Raw genomic sequence first — 25,827 nt, forward strand, 5'->3', positions numbered from 1 at the left:
ATAGGGAGTAAATACGTCATTTATAACGTTGCCATGGTTACTCAAAATGGCGGGTGGTACAAAAAGTACTTCATGGGATCAGCACACATGTTTTAATATACACACTGTGGGGATTGTAATACAAAACTCTTAGTCTCCCACGCCGGGAATCGATCCCACGACCTCTTGCATGCAAAGCCTGCACTTTCCATCTGAGCTATACTGTTGCACCATATATGGGTATGCATTATTGGGACCATAAGGGGTTTGGTCCCCCATTGAAAAGCATTGGATGTTTGACATCTCATAGCTTGGAGATGCTTTATGCGACGTAGCCCAAATTTCTTGTGGAACTTTCTCTCTAAAGTAAGAACAGACTCTGTGAAGCAGAAGTTGCTGAGACCTTCCTAGAGCTACTTCCGGTTAGCAACATGCTAACCGTTAGCCGCTAACATGGTTGTGTTCAGTATCACAGGGTGAGTGTACTCTGTCAGTTTGGTCCAAATCCTGTACTGGGGAGTGCCTCAAATAGGGGTGCCAACACTTAATGTCACCAAACGTGATCAAAGTTCATGGGACAGATTGGCCTCCTTCAGAAACTCAGCTTCACCACATCTGGGCCCAGAACTCAACATTTGACCAAAATGGTGTGTAGTGCCATTTCCCACATGTGGGTGGTGCTGTATTGGCCAAGTGGGTCGTGTCTAGGCATCATGCCAGGTCCTGTTGGAAGCAAAGACCCAATAGGAAAGCATGTAAAATCCAAAATGGGACAGTAAACTGACACATGCATGAAAGTCACATGAAAATTTTAAAATGTTAAGAGGAAGTGACTGTGCGAATTTCAGATTTCTACATTAATCACAGCCGCTGCAGCTGGCGTCGAAAGTTGCCATTCTATCTCAATGGAACGTCTCCCACTGGCCCTCAGAGTTCCGTCGTCATGGAAACTCACTGACACAGCTGCAGCGGGCCAGTCTAAAAAAGTGCAGACACTTGGTGTCCAAGTCTGCCTATTGGATTATAATGGAGAACTTTGCCTCGAACAACGCACGATTTCTCCGGAACCGTAAATGGTAGAGACGTAATTTTTTCTGTGTTTATTTCGTAACGAATAGGGGAAGAAGACTTGCTATCGGTTTTTGCTGGAAAAAGTTTAATAAAGGCGTAAAAATTTATGATCTAAAGGACATTTTTATGAAATTTCAGAAATCCTCTGAAAATGATCCCGAACAAATCGCTCTGGCTAAAAAAGTATAAGAGATATCAAAATAATTCTTTCACTGTGAGTATCAGCAGGCTTTTGATGACCATGTAGCTCATTTTCATATTTTTACAAAAATCGGTGTAGGCACAGCGACGATGTAAAAAAGTGGATGATGTGGGAAAATGCAGCTCCAAAGCGATTTCAGGATTTTGCACATTCGCTACTCCCGAACAAATTGTTCCTGCGGAAAAACCGTAACAGTTATCCACAAAATTCCTTTTTTGTGAGTGCCAGAAGGGTTGGGACATTCATGTGTGAAAGTCTCATGTCTGTACATAAAACGGTTTAGGAGTAGCGACGATGCGAAAACATGTGATGTTTTGGATTTTTAGACGTCATTTTTCAAAACCGCTCCATAGGAAATGAATGGGGGAGGTTTCGGGTTTGTGTCGCTCTGAGGTGATTTGCGAAAAATCTATAAATGCCACACCAATGAGGGTTACATTTCCCGAATCCTGATAAAAATACCTACGTTTTGATGTATAATTTGTCTACGTAGACTGAAAATTGAGCGAGTAAGGTCAAGTTGTTCGGAGTTTTGAAATCTTTAAAAAAGCTAGAGTGGGCCACTCTAGCGGTTGGAGAATTCCGTCATTGACTTTCATTGTAAACGATGATATCGCTGATTTTTGGACATGAGCTTTGATGAGTAACTGTGAAGAGACGATAAAAGATATCCACATCCCGTTTTCACTTCTGAGTAGTTCACAGATATATCTACAAACTGGAAGTTAAACGGTGTTCGTAGGTGAAAGCATGACGACACAGTACAGCGTTGAAAATGGTCATTTTGAGGCTTTTTTTTCCCCCGACTCCATTCATTCCTATGGGTTTTTTTGGGGTGGGTTTTCGTTAATTTTGTCGCCATGGTAACTCGAAACCCCAATAAAAGTAGTAGCACACTATTGCCGACCGAACCGCACGTTTTGATACCTATATTGTGGGGGTGCAAGCTACGGTTCGGGCCGCATTGACGCACAAATAATTAAGAATATTAATAATAAAGAAGCCGTTTAGAGGTGCATAGTAATAGGCCCTGCCCATGCATTTGCATTGGGAGGCAGTGCTGTGCTTCGCACAGCACTGCCTCCTCATTGCACATGCAAGGCAGGCGCCTAACTAGAAAATTTCTGAAGAAATTTAGCAAGGCGCCTGCCACTTGGTGCGTACCGTACCGTCAGAAATAGCAACAGGAAGCAACACTGCAAATTTCAGGTTCCTACGGTCTTCACACCCCCCGCAGCGGCCGTCGAAAGGTGCCATGTTAAGTCAATGGACCTCCTAGGAGCCTCTTGCTAGCCGCGTTGTCATGGAGACTCACTGACAGCTGCAGCCCTCTGTCTGTAAAGGCAGAAGAACCCTGGCTAAGCAGAAGTTTGTAGGAGCTTCCTAGAGCTACTTCCGGTTAGCGACATGCTAACCGTTAGCCGCCAGCATGGTTGTGTTCAGTATCACCGGGTGATTGTACTATGTCAGTTTGGTCCAAATCCTGTAAAGGGATGTGCCTCAAATAGGGAGTAAATACGTCATTTATAACGTTGCCATGGTTACTCAAAATGGCGGGTGGTACAAAAAGTACTTCATGGGATCAGCACACATGTTTTAATATACACACTGTGGGGATTGTAATACAAAACTCTTAGTCTCCCACGCCGGGAATCGATCCCACGACCTCTTGCATGCAAAGCCTGCACTTTCCATCTGAGCTATACTGTTGCACCATATATGGGTATGCATTATTGGGACCATAAGGGGTTTGGTCCCCCATTGAAAAGCATTGGATGTTTGACATCTCATAGCTTGGAGATGCTTTATGCGACGTAGCCCAAATTTCTTGTGGAACTTTCTCTCTAAAGTAAGAACAGACTCTGTGAAGCAGAAGTTGCTGAGACCTTCCTAGAGCTACTTCCGGTTAGCAACATGCTAACCGTTAGCCGCTAACATGGTTGTGTTCAGTATCACAGGGTGAGTGTACTCTGTCAGTTTGGTCCAAATCCTGTACTGGGGAGTGCCTCAAATAGGGGTGCCAACACTTAATGTCACCAAACGTGATCAAAGTTCATGGGACAGATTGGCCTCCTTCAGAAACTCAGCTTCACCACATCTGGGCCCAGAACTCAACATTTGACCAAAATGGTGTGTAGTGCCATTTCCCACATGTGGGTGGTGCTGTATTGGCCAAGTGGGGTCGTGTCTAGGCATCATGCCAGGTCCTGTTGGAAGCAAAGACCCAATAGGAAAGCATGTAAAATCCAAAATGGGACAGTAAACTGACACATGCATGAAAGTCACATGAAAATTTTAAAATGTTAAGAGGAAGTGACTGTGCGAATTTCAGATTTCTACATTAATCACAGCCGCTGCAGCTGGCGTCGAAAGTTGCCATTCTATCTCAATGGAACGTCTCCCACTGGCCCTCAGAGTTCCGTCGTCATGGAAACTCACTGACACAGCTGCAGCGGGCCAGTCTAAAAAAGTGCAGACACTTGGTGTCCAAGTCTGCCTATTGGATTATAATGGAGAACTTTGCCTCGAACAACGCACGATTTCTCCGGAACCGTAAATGGTAGAGACGTAATTTTTTCTGTGTTTATTTCGTAACGAATAGGGGAAGAAGACTTGCTATCGGTTTTTGCTGGAAAAAGTTTAATAAAGGCGTAAAAATTTATGATCTAAAGGACATTTTTATGAAATTTCAGAAATCCTCTGAAAATGATCCCGAACAAATCGCTCTGGCTAAAAAAGTATAAGAGATATCAAAATAATTCTTTCACTGTGAGTATCAGCAGGCTTTTGATGACCATGTAGCTCATTTTCATATTTTTACAAAAATCGGTGTAGGCACAGCGACGATGTAAAAAAGTGGATGATGTGGGAAAATGCAGCTCCAAAGCGATTTCAGGATTTTGCACATTCGCTACTCCCGAACAAATTGTTCCTGCGGAAAAACCGTAACAGTTATCCACAAAATTCCTTTTTTGTGAGTGCCAGAAGGGTTGGGACATTCATGTGTGAAAGTCTCATGTCTGTACATAAAACGGTTTAGGAGTAGCGACGATGCGAAAACATGTGATGTTTTGGATTTTTAGACGTCATTTTTCAAAACCGCTCCATAGGAAATGAATGGGGGAGGTTTCGGGTTTGTGTCGCTCTGAGGTGATTTGCGAAAAATCTATAAATGCCACACCAATGAGGGTTACATTTCCCGAATCCTGATAAAAATACCTACGTTTTGATGTATAATTTGTCTACGTAGACTGAAAATTGAGCGAGTAAGGTCAAGTTGTTCGGAGTTTTGAAATCTTTAAAAAAGCTAGAGTGGGCCACTCTAGCGGTTGGAGAATTCCGTCATTGACTTTCATTGTAAACGATGATATCGCTGATTTTTGGACATGAGCTTTGATGAGTAACTGTGAAGAGACGATAAAAGATATCCACATCCCGTTTTCACTTCTGAGTAGTTCACAGATATATCTACAAACTGGAAGTTAAACGGTGTTCGTAGGTGAAAGCATGACGACACAGTACAGCGTTGAAAATGGTCATTTTGAGGCTTTTTTTTCCCCCGACTCCATTCATTCCTATGGGTTTTTTTGGGGTGGGTTTTCGTTAATTTTGTCGCCATGGTAACTCGAAACCCCAATAAAAGTAGTAGCACACTATTGCCGACCGAACCGCACGTTTTGATACCTATATTGTGGGGGTGCAAGCTACGGTTCGGGCCGCATTGACGCACAAATAATTAAGAATATTAATAATAAAGAAGCCGTTTAGAGGTGCATAGTAATAGGCCCTGCCCATGCATTTGCATTGGGAGGCAGTGCTGTGCTTCGCACAGCACTGCCTCCTCATTGCACATGCAAGGCAGGCGCCTAAATATACAGTATACAAACAACTGAAATGTAACAAAAAAGAGACATTATTTATGTACAATTTGTGCAATTTTAAGACTAGGAGTCCGATAGCATTTGTAATGCTATATGAGCTGCAATGATGCAAAAATGTGCAAAAAATGCAAATGTTGTGCAGAGTTTGTGGGTTGTAGTTTTGCAGTTCAACAGCAGTTTAACAGTCTGATGGCAGCAGGGAAAAAGCTTTTGCAGAACCTAGTGGACCTGCAGCGGATGCTGCGGAACCTCTTCCCAGAGGGCAGCAGGGAGAACAGTCCATGGTGGGGGTGTGAGGGGTCCCTGATGATGTTACGGGCTCGAGACACACAGCGCTGAGATGAAATGTCTTTTATGGAGGGAAGAGGAGCCCCGATGATCCACTCTGCTGTCCTCACCACTCTCCTCACGTTCTTCCAGTCGGAGACACTGCAGCCTCCGCACCACACAGAGAGACAGCTGGTCAGAATGCTCTCTATGGTGCTTCTGTAGAAGGTCGTGAGGATGGGCGGGGGCAGGTGGGCTCTCCTCATCCTCCGCAGAAAGTACAGTCGCTTCTGTGCCCTCTTCACCAGTGACATGGTGTTCACATTCCAGGTGAGGTTGTCTGTGATGTGCACCCCCAGGAACTTGGTGCTGCTAACCACCTCCACCGCTGAGTTGTTGATGAGCAGTGGAGCGTGCTGAGGACGGTTCTTCCTGAAGTCGACGATGATCTCCTTTGTCTTCTCCATGTTCAGGATCAGGCTGTTGTCTCTGCACCAGCCCACCAGCTGCTCCACCTCCTCTCTGTAGTCCTGGTCGTTGTCGTCTCTGATCAGGCCCACCACCGTTGTGTCGTCTGCAAACTTCGCGATGTGATTGGTGGTGAACCTGTCAGGATTTTAAAAAAGTCATCCAGGTTCTGATGTCATCAAGACATGCATGTAGTCAAAGAAATTAGTCGATTTATCAGGATTTATGGATAAATATAGCTGTCATCAGCATAACAGAGAAAATTAATCCCATGCTATTTGATAATTTTGCCAATTGGCAGCATATATATATATATATATATATATATATATATATATATATATATATATATATATATATATATATATATATATATATATACACTCACCGGCCACTTTATTAGGTACCCCATGCTAGTAACGGGTTGGACCCCCTTTTGCCTTCAGAACTGCCTCAATTCTTCGTGGCATAGATTCAACAAGGTGCTGGAAGCATTCCTCAGGGAGTTTGGTCCATATTGACATGATGGCATCACACAGTTGCCGCAGATTTGTCGGCTGCACATCCATGATGCGAATCTCCCGTTCCACCACATCCCAAAGATGCTCTATTGGATTGAGATCTGGTGACTGTGGAGGCCATTTGAGTACAGCGAACTCATTGTCATGTTCAAGAAACCAGTCTGAGATGATTCCAGCTTTATGACATGGCGCATTATCCTGCTGAAAGTAGCCATCATGGGTTGGGTACATTGTGGTCATAAAGGGATGGACATGGTCAGCAACAATACTCAGGTAGGCTGTGGCGTTGCAACGATGCTCAATTGGTACCAAGGGGCCCAAAGAGTGCCAAGAAAATATTCCCCACACCATGACACCACCACCACCAGCCTGAACCGTTGATACAAGGCAGGATGGATCCATGCTTTCATGTTGTAGACGCCAAATTCTGACCCTACCATCCGACTGTCGCAGCAGAAATCGAGACTCATCAGACCAGGCAACGTTTTTCCAATCTTCTATTGTCCAATTTCCATGAGCTTGTGCAAATGGTAGCCTCAGTTTCTTGTTCTTAGCTGAAAGGAGTGGCACCCGATGTGGTCTTCTGCTGCTGTAGCCCATCTGCCTCAAAGTTCGACGTACTGTGCGTTCAGAGATGCTCTTCTGCCCACCTTGGTTGTAACGGGTGGTTATTTGAGTCACTGTTGCCCTTCTATCAGCTCGAACCAGTCTGGCCATTCTCCTCTGACCTCTGGCATCAACAAGGCATTTCCGCCCACAGAACTGCCTTTCACTGGATGTTTTTTCTTTTTCGGACCATTCTCTGTAAACCCTAGAGATGGTTGTGCGTGAAAATCCCAGTAGATTAGCAGTTTCTGAAATACTCAGACCAGCCCTTCTGGCACCAACAATCATGCCACGTTCAGTCACTCAGATCACCTTTCTTCCCCATACTGATGCTCGGTTTGAACTGCAGGACATTCTCTTGACCATATCTACATGCCTAAATGCACTGAGTTGCCGCCATGTGATTGGCTGCTTAGAAATTAAGTGTTAACGAGCAGTTGGACAGGTGTACCTAATAAAGTGGCCGGTGAGTGTATATATATATATATATATATATATATATATATATATATATAGATAGATAAACGACAATTGAAAACGACATGGGCTACATTGATAACTGGCAAACTTTCTGGGGAAAACCTGGTCTGATTCGAGGAGACGGCACCCATCCCACTTTGGATGGTGCAGCTCTTCTTTCTAGAAATCTAGCCGGATTTATTAGTTCTCCTAAATGCTGACAACCCAGGGTCCAGACCAGGAAGCAGAGCCGTAGTTTAACACGCCTCTCTGCAGCTTCTGTAATGTTACCCACCCATTAAAAAAATGGGCCTCCTATTCTCTAAAAGTAGAATGGGAGGCAGATCCTTTAGATATCCGGCTCCTCTCCTGTGGAACCAACTCTCAGTTTTGGTCCGTGAGGCAGACACCCCGTCTACTTTTAAGACTAATCTTAAAACTTTCCTTTTTTAAAAAGCTTATAGTTAGAGTGGCTCATGTTACCCTGAGCTACCTCTGTAGTTATGCTGCTATAGGCTTAGGCTGCTGGAGGACATCAGGGCCTATTTTTCTCAGTCTACTGAGTTCTACTGTTCTCCAGTTTTGCATTGCATTGCATTGAAATGATTGTTGTCATTTCAGCTTTTAACTTTTTGTTCTCTCTCTTTTTTCTTCATAGTAGGTACACCTGGTCTGGCGTTCTGTTAGCTGTGACATCATCCAGAGAAGACAGATCACCCACTATTACCATCTAATGTAGAACAGGTTACTGGATCAATATGTGCTTCTGTGCTTTTTTGTCTCTCTTGTTGTGTCTCTGCTCTGTCTTCTGTAACCCCCAGTCGGTCGAGGCAGATGACCGTTCATACTGAGCCTGGTTCTGCTGGAGGATTTTCCTTCCCGTTAATGGGGAGTTTTTCTTTCCGCTGTCGCTTTATGCTTGCTCAGTAAGAGGGATTGCTGCAAAGCCATGGACAATGCAAATGACTCTCCCTGTGGCTCTACGCTTCTCAAGGAGTGAATGCTGCTTGTCGGGACTTTGAAGCAATCAACTGGTTCCCTTATATAGGAAATTGTTGACCAATCTGTATAATCTGACCCAATCTATATAATATGATTGAATTTGACTTTGTAAAGTGCCTTGAGATGACATGTTTCATGAATTGGTACTATATAAATAAAACTGAATTGAATTACCTTTTTGAGATGGTGTCTTTCCCACGGCTAAAACTGAATAGATCAAAAACGGATCTAAAAGGAACAAATCATAAAAAATCTCATAGCTATTAAATATAAGGTCTCTCCCTCCAAAGACTTTGTTAGTTAATGAATTGATTTGTGATAATCAGATTGATTTATTTTGTCTCACAGAAACCTGGCTACAAGAGGACTACGTTAGCATAAATGAGTCAATTTCATCCAATTATTTCAATTTCCACATTCCCAGATCTGTGGGAAGAGGAGGAGGAGTGGCAACCATCTTTCAGTCTGATTTACGAATTAGTCCCAGGCCAATTAATAACTACAGTTCTTTTGAACATTTAACCCTCAGTTTCCCTCATCCAAATTGCAAAGCAATAAAACCTCTTCTGTTTGTTGTTTTGTATCGTCCACCGGGCCCTTACTCTCAGTTTTTGGATAATGCTGTATCACACTTTAAAGAGTCTGTCCCCCTTTTGATATATTTGGTATTGCAGAAATACCCTACACACTGCAAAAACGGATCTAAAAATAAGTAAAATGTTCCTAAAGTTAGTGTATTCGTTCTTGATTTGAGCAGGTAAATAAGATTATATGCCAATGAAGAGTATTTTGACCTCTAAAATAAGATAATTAGACATCCTGCACTTGAAATTATATGATGGAGATGAGTTGTTTCTATTTTAAGTGCAAGAATCTTATTCCATTGGCAAATCATCTTATTTACCTTCTCAAATCAAGGAGGAATACACAAATTTTAAGAACATTTTACTTATTTTTAGTTCCGTTTTTGCAGTGCAGATAGCAGCAATGTTGTTTCTTCCCATTCACAAATAGATGTCTTTGTTAACGGTGTGACTCCCTTGAAAAAGAAGGTGATTATTCACAGGAAGCTGGCTCTCCCTGGTTTAATTCAGAGCTGCTTTCCTTGAAGCACAATGTTAGGAGATTGGAGAGAAAATGGCACTCTACACACCAAGAGGAATCCTACCTAATCTGGAAAGACAGTCTATTGTTGTATAAAAAGACCCTTCGCAGAGTTAGAGCATCTTATTTTTCATCATTAATTGAGAATAAAAATAATCCTAGATTTCTCTTCAGTACAGTTGCCAAACTTACTCAGAGTAACAGCTCTGTTGATCCATCCATTCCCTTAGCTCTTAGCAGTAACGACTTTATGGGATTCTTCATAAATAAAATGTATTCTATTAAAAATAAAATAATTGGCATCCTTCCAAACACGATTACCTCGTCCTCAGTAGGTGAGGCAGCATCGGAGGAATCTTTAGAACCTGCACAGTGTTTGAACTGTTTAGAAGCAGTAGAGCTTTCTGAGCTATCTAAAATTTTAGCTTCATCTAAACCTTCTACCTGTATGTTAGACCCAATCCCAACCAAGTTGTTTAAGGAGGTATTCCCTCTGATCAGTGGCCCTATTTTAGACATGGTGAATCTATCCTTAGTAAATGGATATGTACCACAGGCTTTTAAAGTAGCTGTTATTAAACCTTTACTTAAACTTTCTCTTGATCAAGATGAGTTAGTAAATTACAGACCTATATCTAATCTTCTTATCTAAAATTCATGAGAAAGTAGTTGCTAATCAACTATGTGAACATTTACAAAGTAATGACCGACTTGAGGAGTTTCAGTCAGGCTTCAGAGCTCATCATAGCACTGAAACAGCTCTGGTGAAGGTCACTAATGATATTCTCATCGCCTCAGATAATGGACTTGTGTCTGTACTTGTCCTATTAGATCTCAGTGCTGCATTTGATACAGTTGATCACAATATTCTCCTAGAAATACTTGAGCATACTGTAGGGATTAAGGGGAAAGCATTAGGCTGGTTTATATATCATCTGTCTGACAGATTGCAGTTTGTTCATGTTAATAATAAATCTTCATCTAACTCTACTTGTAGAGTACCACATGATTCAGTCATTGGACACAGTACAGAGACCGCCCATATTAAGGTGTTTAATGACATCCATATAAATGCAGACTGTGGAAGAACCACAATGCTGGGGGGAAAAACTATATGTGAATAAAATTTCATATTTAATGTTATAACAACAATATTTGTTTTACTTTTACAGTAGCGTTGTTTTATCACTTAATCTAAAAAATGTTAGGGGATTACTTAAACTTTAAATAGACAATCTTAGTTTACCTTTGATAGCCAGATGCATACAATACCAAACCTTTACTGGCATTTGGCTACTGATTACATTAATGTTATATTATTCTTTTCACTATATACAAACAATATGTTCATCTAACATGTGAAAGGTTATCGCCTGAGCCCTGACTTCAACAATCCGTCGATTTGAACAAGACTATCCCACAGGGAGCAAAGGTATCTTCTCTGGTTTTACTATAGTGAAGTAGGAGAAGTTACTACTTCCAAGATCGCTGCCCCAATTCTACAGGGTCTACCATTAATATATTTCTATGTATGCTACTCCCACAATCTGAATATTAACCAATCACTGGTCAGTAAACTTTTTAGGCTCTCGACCACTTCCTTTCTTCTCAACTGAGCTTTTCAAAATTAGACAAAATGTGTAGCAATGCTTCTGATAATAGAATACTTTTTAAAATTTATAAATTACTGCACCTTTCAAAAGTGTTACTGTTTTTGGTCTTTAAAAACACAGCTGTAACATATTTATAACAAGTTTAGCAAATGTTTAACAACAGATTCCACACAAAGATCCCTAAATATAGGTCCTTATTCAAACTAACACCCTATTGAATGAAATAATTTTGAGCTTAGCTAGATAGTAATAAGTAGAAACATCTATAAAATCAAAAGGATAACATTCTGATACACAACATTCAACTGCCAGGCATTAGAAGGTAAGACACATGTTTGAAAATTGCTTTTAATAAACTGAGAAATACTGCTGCCTATACATTCATATGTCAGCGAACCTAAATGTAATGATAACATTGCAGAACTTCCAGGCTAAGATGAAAATAATCGTCGACAAGAATATCTGATTGGAAAATTGCTTAAAGGTTTTAATTAAAGGATGACAGTAGTGATCTGGATAAGAACACTAATTGCACTCTGTTGTGTTGTGCTAGTTATCTTGAAGGGGTGACTTATTGAACAGTTGGCTGCTGATTGCCTGAGCCAAGACCACTTCGAAAAGAGCCGCCCTGTCAAATCACCTCCTACAAGCAGTGAGACAACATCAAGACCTCATACAAGCCCCAAAAGCTGAGTTTTTATGAAAGCTATGACTACAGAAAATTAAACTTTTCTACCTTTAACATTCATACAATTACAAATTTCAAATACATTCTGTACAATTGAACATAATAAATGTTCAGGGTTACAAGAGGTAACAAACAGTAACCATGTTGCACTTTGAGTTCATGCAGGAATTTAGCAAATATGGGTGCCCGAGATGAAACTGAACTCCAAAAAGGCATGTTTGAAACAAATCAACCCGGCCATTATTAAAACACACATTACATCCACAGTGAAACATGGTGTTGGCAGCATCATGATCTGGGTTTTCTTAATGAAAATAGTTTTTGTCAGGGTGGGTTGAACTATAAACAGCTAAAAACCAGTCAGCTTTAAGAGTAAAAATGTTTAACTTTTATAAAGTTTGAGTATATAATTTAATTTTTAGTGTTACATGAGCCCTATCATTTATTCAAATGAACAACAGAAGAAAGACAAAATTAATCTAAATCTCATTCTAATGATTAAATAACACACCAAGGATTATTATCAAGCCTTGAATAGGTGTTCAGTAGATAACTCCATCAATCCATGAATAAGCAGAAGTTATAACTTGTCATTTAATGATTTAACTGACCTGTATGTTTTGTTTAGCTTATTTACAACATTAGTCAGTGATTTATATGTATCTCAAGAGTGAGGCCTCTCATCACCATGGATTCTCATGTGGACACTTGGATTGCTTTGTTTGAAGAAACATTTTCTACACATCAGACACAGGAAAGGCTTCTCACCTGTAGGTTAGCATGTGATCAGCCAGATGACAACTGTTTCTGAAAGACTTAGCACACGCTTTAGAAGCATACAGCTTCTCATCTGTGAGTTCTCATATGTTTAATCCTATTACTAGAGGAAGTAAAAGTTTTATCACACACTTGACAATGATAAGGCTTCTCACCCGTATGAGTTCTCATATGTGTAAGCCTAATATTAGAGGAAGTAAAAGATTTATCACATACTTTACAATGATAAGGCTTCTCGCCCGTATGAGTTCTTATGTGCTCAATCAGGCTACCTTTTTGAGAAAACCCTTTTGCACAAGTTAAACAGGAAAACGGCTTCTCACCAGTATGCGTTCTCATGTGAACAGCTAAATGACTACCTTTGCTGAAAGATTTATCACACATTTCACATGCATATGGCTTCTCGCCCGTATGAGTTCTCATGTGACGAGCTAAATAACGACCAGTGCTGAAAGATTTATCGCACACTTTACAAAGATAAGACTTGTCGCCCGTATGAGTTGTTATGTGAACACTCAGGCTACCTTTAGTGGAAAAACCTTTTGCACAAGTTGGACAGGAAAACGGCTTTTCACCAGTATGTGTTCTAATGTGACCAGCTAAATGACTACTGACACTGAAAGATTTATCACATATTTCACAAGCGTATGGCTTCTCCCCTGTATGAGTTCTTGTGTGCCTACTCAGGATACCTTTAGTGGAAAAACTTTTTGCACAAGTTGGACAAGAAAAAGGCTTCTCCCCTGTGTGGGCTCTCATGTGGATATTTAAATGACTTTGCCAGGGGAAACCTTTTCCACAAAGCATACATGGGAAAGATTTCTCCCCTGTATTTTCTTTAATTTGATTAGTCAAACATCTACACTTGGTGAAACATTTACCACATGCTTCACAAAGTTTAATGGTCTTATGTCTTTTTAGTTTTGAACCATCACTGTGATCTTTGGTTTTCTCTCGTCTCTTTTTACGCTTTAGCTCTGTATCTGTGTTTGATCCTGACTCTTCGTGATTATTATCCTGCTGATGTTGCTTCTCACCTTCAGGGGAGTCTGCATTGAGAAGTTGGTTCATTTTCTCTTCTGGTTCATTTGTGTCATATTTTAAATCCAGAGGAGTCACCTTAAATGTGCCAGCCTCCTGCTTCACTACAAGCTGCTCATCATCCTCATTACTCCAGAGATCCCCATGTTCCTCTTTAATCTCTACAGGTTCTGGTTCCTCCATTGTCACGTTCATCAGTTGCTGTTCAGGTTCAACTTGAAATAGTTTGTCACAAGCAGAAAACCCTACAAAGGTTTCTGTCTCCTGCTTAACAAGTTGCTTTTCATCTGGAAAGATACAGAGTCCAAGCTGTTCTTCTTTAATTCCTTGAGGTTCTGGTTCTTCCTCTTTCATGTCTTTGGTGTTTGGTTCCTTCAGGTTAATAATGAAGTTCCTCTCTTGGCCACTGGCAGATTGATCAACAAGAACCTTCCAAGAGAACAAGATGCTGTGAAATGTCTGAGGAGTGAAAAACAAAAGAAATTAATTAGATTTACAAAGTAAAGTGTAACTTTCATTCAAACCCAGACAATGTCACTGCCTCCCATCAACATCCTTAATTGAAGTTCTGATAAAATCACTCCACACAACTAGGTTAAGGTTACAAAGTGTAGGTTCCACACTCACTCTACTGTCAAATGGTTCACTACACTTGATCTCTAAACATCTTCCAGGAGGATGTGGGTCTAGGTAGACATGCCCTCCTCCATGTGAATGGAAACATTAAACCGGTTATGAAGCATTAATCGTTGAAACGGCAGATCAGCGAGATTTTTCTCACAGATGATGTTCACATAGCTATTTATTACTTCTGATATTTTTTTTCCCAGTCTCCTACCCGCATCACTCGTTTTTTGCAATCACAAAATCCATGGAATCAAAACGATCTCGCTAGGCGGACTTTCCCAGTGACGTCATACATTGAGTCGCAAACCTGGAAGCCGGCAACCCGCTATACTGTCTGAGTTCTAAATCGATAACGTTGTTTTGCTTTCGCAGCTTTTTTACAATATGCCTCGTCGTTGTGTCACTATGTACTGTTCCCATGAAGATGTGTGGCCAAAAGACACAAATAGACACACATAGAGCCCGTTTGTGGCTCATTTTAGAGATGACTGCCCTGGTGCTCCGGGGAAGGGGGTCTTTGGCTCTTCACAACCACTATTATTATTCTTTATATTTTAACGTCAGCTTGCATCCATTATTGTTGCACTACTGCCATCTATTGGATCCTAATATCTATTGCTCAAATTCTCTGATCCTAGTATTTTTTTAAACCTAAAAATCTTTTTCCCCTAAATACTGTTTAGCTCATAAACCACATTCTCAAATTTAAAATTACTATTAAAACCTAATTCCGTTTTTAATTATCTTTGATTTACATATCTTCTACAATTAATAAAAACATGTTCTATTGTTTCTACATCATGAGACCAATTACAAAAACCAGTAAGATGTTTCCCCATTTTACAAAGAGTTCCATTTAAAAAAAAGCTGTGACCGGTTCTTATTCCATTTATAATTATTTCCTCCCTCCTATTTATTCCTCTAATCCTTACTACATCAACTGTATTTTGTATCCTATACAAGTGCCTTCCATTTATTTCATTATCCCACCTACTTTTCCATATCTTCTTGCTTTCTCTCCAAACTATACTTTTGCCTTGAGATTTGGAAAACTTTACTGGCATATCAATATATTCTTTTTTAATAGCCTCCTTAGCCAACCTATCTGCTCTTTCATTACCCAAAATACCTATGAGCAGGAGTCCAAAATAATAGTACATTTTTATTTTGTTCACATATTCTATGATAAACAGCAAAAACCTCATAATATATTTTGATGATTTGTACATCCCTTTTGAATACTCAATGCAGATAATCACTACAAATTATTTTATTTATATTAGTATCCACCACCCATTCTCAAGCTAATAATATAGCACATATTTCTACTGCATATATACTGAGATAATTAGATGTTCGTTTTGAAATAATCTTTGTCAGGAATCACCACTGCTATATTAGTTGCTTCACTCTTTGTCTTTTTATTTTCATGTATCTATGTCTACATGTGTGTTGCAGGGCAGTCAAACTGTTTTTACAGTAGCAGGCTACACACTATCAGGTAGGAAGATTATATATATATATATATATATATATATATATATATATATATATATATATATATATATATATATATATGCTTCAGGCCGAACAGTGGCTCTCTGACTACTGTAATTAAACAAATAGCAATAGTGTAGTCGGTGTTGCCAAATTAGGCAGGTTTCCAACCAATTAGGCTTTTGAACACATTGAGCTGGGAAAAAATAGCTTGTGGGCAGATTGTAAAAAAATTAGGAAGCTTTTTATAACATTTGTTGTGCTTTTAGAAAGAATTACTAACAAAATATATCAAAATAGTCATTTATTTTTTAAATAAGTTGAATCTGTCCATCTGACATCAATGAATAATAGTTATAATGAATAATATTGATTATAACTATATTGATTATAATAAAACAAGAAAAGAATAATGGTTAATCGAGTGTTTGGTCAATGTAAACGCCCAAGAGGGGTTGAGTTCTTCTTATCAACTTAAAAATATTTCATGACTGCGTGTAAGAGAAATGTTTATTGAGCTATACTGAGAGAAATTAAGTTTATATTAAGGAAGATTTACAACTCGTGTTGGGAAGCTATTTATAATTTATTTTTTCTGGGTGATATATCCTGATTGTTAAAGAGATCTTGTGTGTTATTTTGTTTGGAGCCCATATGCGCAGTTTTTTTTTCCTTTGCTTCAGCGCAGTTGTGTGCTAATGGCATGTTCTTATGTGTTTAATAGTTCTGTGCTTTTAACATGAGAGAGTTTGAGATTTGGGCTTGTTTTTTCTTTTAAGTAGGGCAGGTTTTATGCTGGTTTGGGTTACTGGAAACTAACAGTGACATAGGGTAACCTGTAGCGCTGTGTCTTAACTCAAAAGTCCAGCATAAGCTACACACTGATAAACATGAGCGCTGGTGTCAGGCTGAACACTGACTGAGGTAACAATTCTGACTAGAACAGGTTCTGTAATTACAGCAGCTATGAGAACAAGGAGCAGAACAAAGCAGAGTTCCCTTCTACCTGCAAGGAACTCAAGTCTCTTTAGTTTGGCAGTTTTAGTGCTTGGTTCTGCTCCTAGCTGTCCTAGCTCACCCTGCTAGCTGTCCTAGCTAACCTTCCTAGCGTGAATGTTTATTCCAGTTTAGACTTCAGTGCTGGTATTTCAAACAGAAATTAATAGTGCTCCTTCCAGCTCGCTCTCCGCTTCGTTGTCACTTCTTGTAATTGTTTGGTAATCAGACCAAATTTCCATCCCGCTCTACCGACACCGACGGTGACCACAGCCGAACCGCGGCGGCGACTAAAGGCTATGACTCAGTGTCCCTCCCCTCTCCAGCTGCGATTGGCTAGAATGTTGCCTTCAGTCGTTGATTTGATTTTTTAAATTGTATGATTGACACATCAAAGATAGTACTAAAAGGACGATGGCCACTCCGAGGTAAAAAAAAAAGAACAAAAAAAGACAGCTTCCAGTCCAGGGTCTGCTCGCACCCAACCAGAAGGCACAAATACCGCTCCATTATATAATCGGGGAAATGTAGGCGGCGGCAAGAGCTGCTATAGACGGCGATTTGCCGCCGATGACCGGCTACTTTTGACTGCCCTGGTGTTGTCTCTTACTTGCCTGTATCTGTTTATTCACTTGTGTGTAAATTCACCCCAGCAATCAAAAAAAAATGTATGAGAAATTTTACTCACTGCTGCTTTTTGTTTCAGACTATGTAGACGACTGTTTCGAGATGCTGCTAGCAGAGCTGGAGAAAATAAAAACTAAGCAGGTTAATGCAGCATAAGAGCCCCCATCACTGAAAAGTTCATTTGTGAAATCAACAAAAGATGATGCCATCAATCTCTCATTCAGTCGATTTTCAAAAAGACCATGAAATCATTTTATTAGTAATTGCTTATATTACATAATAACCACAACAATTTTGTTTACATACATGTAGATTTTATTCTTTCAGCTTGGGTATTTTTTTTAACTGCCAACAGGTGAGCTCTAAAGGTAAAGTCATCTTCATGTCCTGGGGGTGGGAAGTGGGCCCTTATACAGCTGACTGCACACGAGGGTATCACAGCCCTGGTATCTTTGCCTAAATAGTCCCAACACCATCTCACAAACTGTCTATAGGCTATATGCCTATACTTTGCGTGGGTGGGTCCCTCAAATGCTTTGCCTCTATGCTGTTGTTTGTATTGGGACCAAGCGACCTGCAATGTCCAAACATTCAGACACACCGCTTCCATGCCAGGATGGTCTGTGTCAGGGATTTCTCCATCCATCTCCTCTTAGGCTTCTTCCATTTTAGCTAGAACCAAACCCATTTCCTGGCAACAGATGCACTCTCTCACAGAATCCATTATAGGCAGTGAGAAGAGGAACACCTAAAAAATAAGATCGATTAATTGTATATTTGTATATGAATTACACACCATAACTGATTTGCTAAATTCACTATTAAGGCATTTATGGTAAGTTGAAAATGGATTTACATTAAGGAAATCTTTAGGCCTCAATATTACTCAGTGTATATTTTTGATATATTGTTATTTTTGACTTTTGTTATGCTAGTATGTAGGTAGGCTAAATATATGTACCGATACTGTTTATAAATTGTTGTCAAGTGATTCTTTATGATAAGTAGCACCTTATCATTAAGCCTAACTAGGCCATGGCATAAATTCATTTTGAGTTGTGAATAACTGCTCATTCTTTTTAGTGATAAATTTTGTCCTCATCTCTTCATTTAAGATAAGATAGACTTTATTGATCTCACAGTGGAGAAATTTGTTTGTCACGTCTGCTCAATAAAAGTGACAAAAGTTGGAAAAAGACCAATTCTCTTGGCGTTTAAAATAACACAAAACAGCGCAAGAAAACCTTGTTTATTTATTTTTGTTTTATAATTTTGTAAACAGCTGCCGATTAAACTGAATGTTATAACCTTGACATGATTATATGCGTTGTTTTACCGGAAAATCAATTATAAGCGCCCTAAAAACAGCTGCAATGCGCGCACCCGACAAAGGGGGGGAGGGGTTGGGGGACCGATTTTCACAGGGGAACTGAATGTCGCACAACACCGGCAATTTAGCCATTAAATATCTATGATGCCTAAAAGAAAATGATGTCAACATACAAAAAAATATTTGAACTGCGTAGTTAAAAGAAAAAACTTGTCCTACCATTCATCTAATCTCCCGACGTGCAATCTCCACTCATTGTCCGACTCGCTGTTGTTCATCCGCTGCCTTGTCTTCATCTGAAACGTCTGGGTCGAACATGTGAGGCTCGAAACACAAATATTCTTCCTCCGATACATCAGAATGGTCACCTGGTAGAAATCGCTTGGTTGAAGTCGAAATTTTGCTTTCAGATTTCTCGTTTTCGCTAACGCATGTAGTGCAGTAATCTGCCATATTTAGATGAACGTTCACGAAATGACGTCACGACTTCCGGGTTGAAGGGCGCTTGAAATGTTATCAGAATCTTTTCCGATTTTCTCTTACATGTGAAAAAAAATAAAAATGCGGTGGTATATTTATTTGTTCATATTTTGCTATATATATATATATATATATATATATATATATATATATATATATATATATATATATATATATATATATATATATATATATATATATATATATATATATATATATATATAAAGTTTAGTCAAACTAACGGACGCTTCATAACTGGTTTAAAGCTTGGGGTCCTAAAATCTTCAAAAACATGTAAGCAGCTGCACTCAGACAGAAGATGGTTTCACCCTCCTCTGGTTAATCAAGGTCAACGCTTGCATATTTTCTGTGTGACACTGTAAATGTTTGGGTTTGAGGTGTTTGTATTACGTTAGCCGATATAACAGAGTGAGAGGAAGAGGAGGTAGGGCAGATTCAGAGGAGACCAGGGCTGTGGGAGCAGACAGGGGTGTGATTACTTTGTCTCTGCTCTGGTTCTCAATAAGTGCTGGAACTTGATATTAATGTTTCCCTTTATTCAATAAGTTATTTATTCAATAAGAATCAGTTGTTATTTCCCACTACACCCCATTGATTATCAGGGCTGGTACCGCCCCAGCCCTACAAGATAGACCTCAACTCCAAATACCTCAAAAACACACTTATGGCTCCTGAATTGTAGTTTTGATCTCTGCATTAGACATTAAAATCTACATAATCCTGGATATCTTTCACTTTTAAAATGTTGTTAAACATTAAACAGAAACTTTTGTTATCTCTGATTTTTGTGCTTGACTTTCAGGCTTAAAGCTATAGTTGGTAATCCTGTTCAGAAACACTGTTTGTTATGAGTAAATTATGTATTCAGAAAAAAAGAGGTTAAAAATTAGATCTTTGTTAAAGCCGCAGCACTGTAAAAACTCCAACCAATCCTGTTATTTGAAGAAGGGCAGGATTGCTCAGAGTTTTGTTCCTGTTCTCACCCCCCTCTGTGAGATACCGATACTTTTCTGATACCAGAGCTCTCTTTGCTTTAATGTTATTCTCACAATTTTGTGTATATGTTTAACAGGCTGTAATAAACTCCTTTCTACCGTCAAGTATGATATGTATGAATATAATTGGAATGTGCTAACAGAGAGATTTTACTCTCTTTTTAGACATTCTCAGATGCGAGTGAGTACCAAATGTTGCTGCAGTGACATGAGGGCTGATCCTGGGGACAAACAGAAAAGATGATGGCATTGACTTCTGCTGGGGAGTGTTGGCCTAGTGGTTAGAGCAGCGCGATTGCACTCAGAGAAGGATGCAAGTACCCGGTTCGATCCCCAGCGCCTGCACTCTGGGTCCCTGAGCAAGACCCTTAACCCCAGAACGCTCCCCGGGCGCCGCACATGGCAGCCCACTGCTCCCCAAGGGTGATGGGTTAAAAGCAGAGAACACATTTCGTTGTAATGTTTGTTTCTATGTATGTTTCATTGACAATAAAGATGATTACTATTTACTACTATTAAATCCAGTTTTGATTTAAATTTTGGCAGAGAAAAATTCTGTTTTATTTTTTATTTTCTTTTAAATCTTTTAATGCTTTTTTTTTTAAAGGGAACACTGTGGTTAAAATGTGTGTTTGTGAACGCTTGCATTGTTTGTTGTTATCTCAGCTTTTAACTTTTTGTTCTATGTCATTTTTTGTCTTCATAGTAGGTACACCTGGTCTGGCGTTCTGTTAACTGTGACATCATCCAGGGAAGACAGATCACCCGCTACTACCATCTAATGTAGAACAGATTACTGGATCAATGTGTGCTTCTGTGCTTGTTTGTTGCTCTTGTTGTGTCTTTGCTCTGTCTTCTGTAACCCCAGTCGGTCGAGGAAGATGACCGTTCATACTGAACCTGGTTCTGCTGGAGGTTTTTCTTAAGCTACTTGAATCCAGAGTTTTGTGCAACGACAGAGAAAGTGTGGTTACATCTTTGCACTCTTTGTTTTTCGGAAATGTTTATCTTTTAACCTTATTATTATGATTATTATATCAGTTTTAACCCACTAACTGAACAATAACATTCATGTGTTTCACTCCCCCACTGGCGAAAATTAACATAATCTCTTAGTTTTCATTAAAAGCTGAGAGGTCTGGTTAAATTGTTGTTAAGTTCATCTTCTTACCGTCAGACTCGCTTTTGTTCCTCGGAGAAAAGCCTCCAAACAGCCCAGAGTCCAATAAGTGTCCAGTGTTCTCAATGAGAAGTCACTTTTTCCCTTTTCCTCTAACAGGAAACTTCTCTGGCCGTTAGCTTCTCAGTTAGCTCTGATGCTAACTGCTCCCTCGCAGGCTGTCGCTTCTTCTAAAACGGAGACAAATAGCGGTTAAGACGAGCTGCACATGCTGTCAGAGTCTAGGAGGCTTTAGCTTTGTCTCTTACCCAGTTCTCTGGTTGGCAGCTTAAGGCCTCACAAGACAAGTCTAAGGCTTTTGGCCACATTTAAAGTTGAACAACACTGAACTATGAATGAGCGACTTCGACTTCGACTTCTTCTTCTTCTTCTTCTTCTTCTTCTTCTTCAAAATCTTTGGCGGTTGGCAACAACAAATAGACCAATTTCCGCCATCTACTGGAATGGAGTGTGGATCAGAATAACCTTCAGGACTTAAATTCTGTTATACAATTGTGTTATTTTTAGATATCGAAATATTATCCTGTAACTATTACTTTCTGGATCACTTCTGAATAATTCAAATAAATCTAATTTAACTTTTACTTTACTTAAATGTAGATTGAATTGCTGCCTCTTCTAACATTTACACTACAGTATGACATGTTCAATTGTTTCATCTACTCTACAGTATTCACATTTACCATTCCTATGTTTCCCTAAAATAAACAGTATTATTTAATCCAGTATGCCCAAATCTCAAAGGAGATATTAATTGTTTATTCTCTTCTTGTTCTTCCTGTTCTTCTCATTTCTCCAGTTTTCTTTTGAATTTTATAAAACCAATGCCCTTTTTTTCATTTTCCCCATTCCTTTTGCCATTTATCTCTCATTTTCTGTTTAACATTTTAACTTCAGATTTACTAAAATTAATAAAACTTTGCTGCCCTATCTACCTGTTCATTTCCTTTAACTCCATAATGCGCTGGTATGCATACAAAATTTATCTTTAAACCCATCATATTTTTTTCTGTGTAGTGTCTGTGAATTTCTATTAAAATATCTGGCCTGCTTTCTGAATGGTTATACTTCAAACTAATTAAGGATGAAATAGAATCTGAACATATCTCTAAACTTAATAGCTTAACTTCTTCAACCCATTGAATAGCTAATAATATGGCAATCATCTCTCCTGTATAAACTGAAAGTCCATCACTTGTTCTTGTACTATGGTGGCCCAGAGGTGTCAACACTAATACAAAAGCCGCAAGCCGCAACACAAATACAAAACCCGAAACACAAATACAAAACCCGCAACGGAAATATAAAACTACAACCGAAGTCACAATAGTTTGTCTTTATACATAAAAGTAGAAGAAGAAGAAGCTGACGCAGCAAAAAAACAATGAAGAAGGAGCTTTGCTTGCCGACTCACAAGCAAATATTTCCCGTTTGATAAGTAAATAAAACTTTTTCACTGTTATTAACTATGATCACCATTTAGGAAGCAGAGCCTGAGGACTCTGGGTTGGGTTTTCTCATCTCTGGTGCTGAGGTTGCCGAGGTTAAAAAGCTCCTCGGTGGCAAGGCCCCGGGGGTGGATGAGATTCGTCCTGAGTACCTTAAGGCTCTGGATGTTGTGGGGCTGTGTTGGTTAATGCAGCTCTGCAGCATTGCGTGGACAACGGGGCAGTTCCCCTGGATTGGCAGACTTGGGTGGTGGTCCCCCTATTTAAAAAGGGGGACCGAAGGGTGTGTTCCAACTATAGAGGAATCACACTCTTAAGCCTCCCTGGTAAGGTCTATTCGGGGGTTCTGGAAAGGAGGGTCCGTCGGATAGTCAAATCTCGGATTCAGGAAGAGCAGTGTGGTTTTCGTCCTAGCCGTGGAACACTGGACCAGCTCTACACCCTCAGCAGGAACCTGGAAAGGGGGCATGGGAGTTTGCCCAACCAGTCTACATGTGCTTTGTGGATCTGGAGAAGGCATTTAGACCGTGTCCCCCGGGGGATCCTGTGGGGGGTACTCCGGGAGTATGGAGTACCGGGCCCTTTAATGAGGGCTGTCAGGTCTCTGTACGACCGGTGTCAGAGTCTGGTCCGCATTGCCGGCAGTAAGTCGGACTCGTTTCCGGTGAGAGTTGGACTCCGCCAAGGTTGCCCTTTGTCACCGATTCTGTTCATAACTTTTATGGACAGAATTTCTAGGCGCAGCCAAGGTGTTGAGGGGATCCCTTTTGGTGGCCTTAGGATTGCGTCTCTGCTATTCGCGGATGACGTGGTCCTATTGGCTTCATCAGGGTGTGATCTACAGCTCTCGCTGGAGCGGTTCGCAGCCGAATGCGAAGCGGCCGGGATGAAAATCAGTGCCTCCAAATCCGAGACCATGGTCTTGAACCGGAAAAGGGTAGAGTGCCTCCTCCGGGTTGGGGAGGATGTGCTGCCCCTAGTGGAGGAGTTCAAGTATCTTGGGGTCTTGTTCACGAATGAGGGGAAGATGGAGCGGGAGATCGACAGGCGGATTGGTGCAGCGTCTGCTGTGAAGCGGGCGCTGTACCGATCCGTTGTGGTGAAGAGAGAGCTGAGCCAAAAGGCAAAGCTCTCGATTTACCGATCTACGTTCCTACCCTCATCTATGGTCACGAGCTTTGGGTCGTGACTGAAAGAACGAGATCCCGGATACAAGCGGCTGAAATGAGTTTTCTCCGTAGTGTGTCTGGGCTCTCCCTTAGAGATAGGGTGAGGAGCTCAGTCATCCGGGGAGGACTCAGAGTAGAGCCGCTGCTGCTCCACGTCCAGAGGAGCCAGTTGAGGTGGCTCGGGCATCTGGTTAGGATGCCTCCTGGACGCCTCCCTGGAGAGGTGTTCCGGGCACGTCCCACCGGGAGGAGGCCCAGGGGAAGACCCAGGACACGCTGGAGGGACTATGTCTCTCGGCTGGCCTGGGAACGCCTTGGGATTCCTCCTGAGGAGCTGGCCCAAGTGGCCGGGGAGAGGGACGTCTGGGCCTCCCTACTGAAGCTGCTACCCCCACAACCCGACCCCGGATAACCGGAAGAAGACGGACGGATGGTCACTTTACATTGCATGTTGCTTTCCGGTGAAGAAAATAAAAAAAATTAAAACATCTGTTGAAAATGCATGAAAGCCGAATAAATTGTGAGTCATCTTTCAAAACCATTCCTGTCAGCTGTATTACTATCTGTATTGTGTTTTGTATCAGACATCACATGTATCATGCTTTTGATAGGGCATACAAACTATATGTGAATGAAGTTTGATAGTTAATGTTATAAAAGCAATATTTGCTTTTCTTTTACAGTAGCATTGTTTAATCAGTTAATCTAATTTTTTTTTTGATTGCTGAATCTTTAAATAGATTAAAATGTTAGTCACCTTTCATAACCAGATACAATACACAATACCAAACATTACGACATTTTGCTGCTGATATCAGTAATATTATTCTTTTTACTATAATTAAACAATTATATTTTCATGTGAAAGGTTATCACCTGAACCATGACTTCAACAATCGGTTGATTTGAACAAGACTATCCCGCGGGGGGCAAAAGCATCTTCTTTTGTTTTACTATAGTGAAGTAGGAGAGGTGACTCATGGTGTTGGCAGCATCGTGATCTGGGGGTTTTCTTTATGAAGATAGTTTTTGTCAGAGTGGGCTGAACTATAAACAGCGCTTAAAAACCAGTCAGCTGTAAAAAAGTTTAATTTTTATGACGAAAGAGTATCTAATTTCATATTTTTGTGTCACAGGAGCCCAACCATTTATCCAAATGAACAGAGGAATGACAAAAATGTAATCTCCTAAAACCTGGCTCTAATAATCAAACTGAATTTCTAATGATTAAATAACACACCAAGGAGGATCATCAAGTCTTTTATAGTTGTTCAGTAGATAACTCCATCAATCAATGAATAAGCAAAAGTTGGAACTTGTGATTCAATGATTAAACTAACCTGTGTGTTGTGTTTAGCTAATTTACAACAGTCATTGATTTTAATATGTATCTAAAGAGTGAGACCTCTTGTTAGAATTGTTTTTATTATTCTCTTGCATTTATCATGTATTTTCTCATTACAATTAAAAAGGTTTTAGGGTTTGAGTTTATTGAGTGTTTTTCAGATGACTGATATATCTCTCCTACAGAGTAAGGCCTGGTGCAAGAAACAGCCTGCTATAAAAATATTATTCTGAAGTCATTATGGCCTCACACCACTCGGACATAGGACGCCTGCAGATATCATGGCTGTGTATGAAATCCACTGTTTGCTGAATACAAGACCAAATGTTGGGTAAATACTGTACGCAATGATTATTGTATAGGATAGTCTGTCTCTGTTTCTTCTCTTGCCAAGGCCACTGTGCAGTATTAGGGGGAGCCGAAAAGCGAGACT

General features: G+C 40.2%; 2 protein-coding genes across 6 annotated transcripts in view; both read right to left on the reverse strand.

Moving 5' to 3' along the window:
- The window catches only part of LOC118560603 (zinc finger protein 260-like), a 35,872-nt gene extending 14,348 nt beyond the window's left edge, over nt 1-21,524 (reverse strand). For 2 of the 3 annotated variants that reach the window (XM_036131848.1, XM_036131846.1), the window contains exon 1: nt 21,424-21,509. The gene's annotated coding sequence lies outside the window, so the exon portion shown is untranslated. Of the gene's footprint in view, nt 1-21,423 lie in introns of all 3 variants that reach the window. The other variant, XM_036131847.1, reaches the window with a different exon arrangement.
- LOC105924727 (zinc finger protein OZF) lies at nt 11,506-21,546 on the reverse strand. Of its 3 annotated transcripts, none has more exons than XM_036131932.1 (2): nt 21,424-21,546; nt 11,506-14,127 (listed from the first exon to the last, which is right to left on the reverse strand). In XM_036131932.1, exon 2 carries the CDS (start codon nt 14,031-14,033, stop codon nt 12,708-12,710), a length of 1,326 nt encoding a protein of 441 aa, XP_035987825.1. In that variant the 5' UTR covers nt 14,034-14,127; nt 21,424-21,546; the 3' UTR covers nt 11,506-12,707. The 3 variants fall into 3 exon arrangements, with proteins under 3 accessions (XP_035987825.1, XP_035987823.1, XP_035987824.1); XM_036131930.1 differs by having other exon boundaries at nt 11,506-14,138; nt 21,424-21,541; XM_036131931.1 differs by having other exon boundaries at nt 11,506-14,108; nt 21,424-21,539.
- Nucleotides 21,547-25,827: the final 4,281 nt, after the last annotated feature.

This window comes from Fundulus heteroclitus, unplaced genomic scaffold, assembly GCF_011125445.2.
Source record: "Fundulus heteroclitus isolate FHET01 unplaced genomic scaffold, MU-UCD_Fhet_4.1 scaffold_46, whole genome shotgun sequence".
Classification (NCBI taxonomy): domain Eukaryota; kingdom Metazoa; phylum Chordata; class Actinopteri; order Cyprinodontiformes; family Fundulidae; genus Fundulus; species Fundulus heteroclitus.

Coding starts and splice junctions, on each gene's coding strand:
- LOC105924727 (XM_036131932.1), bottom strand. CDS start 14,033: ATGAAAGAGGAAGAACCAGAACCTCAAGGAATTAAAGAAGAACAGCTT.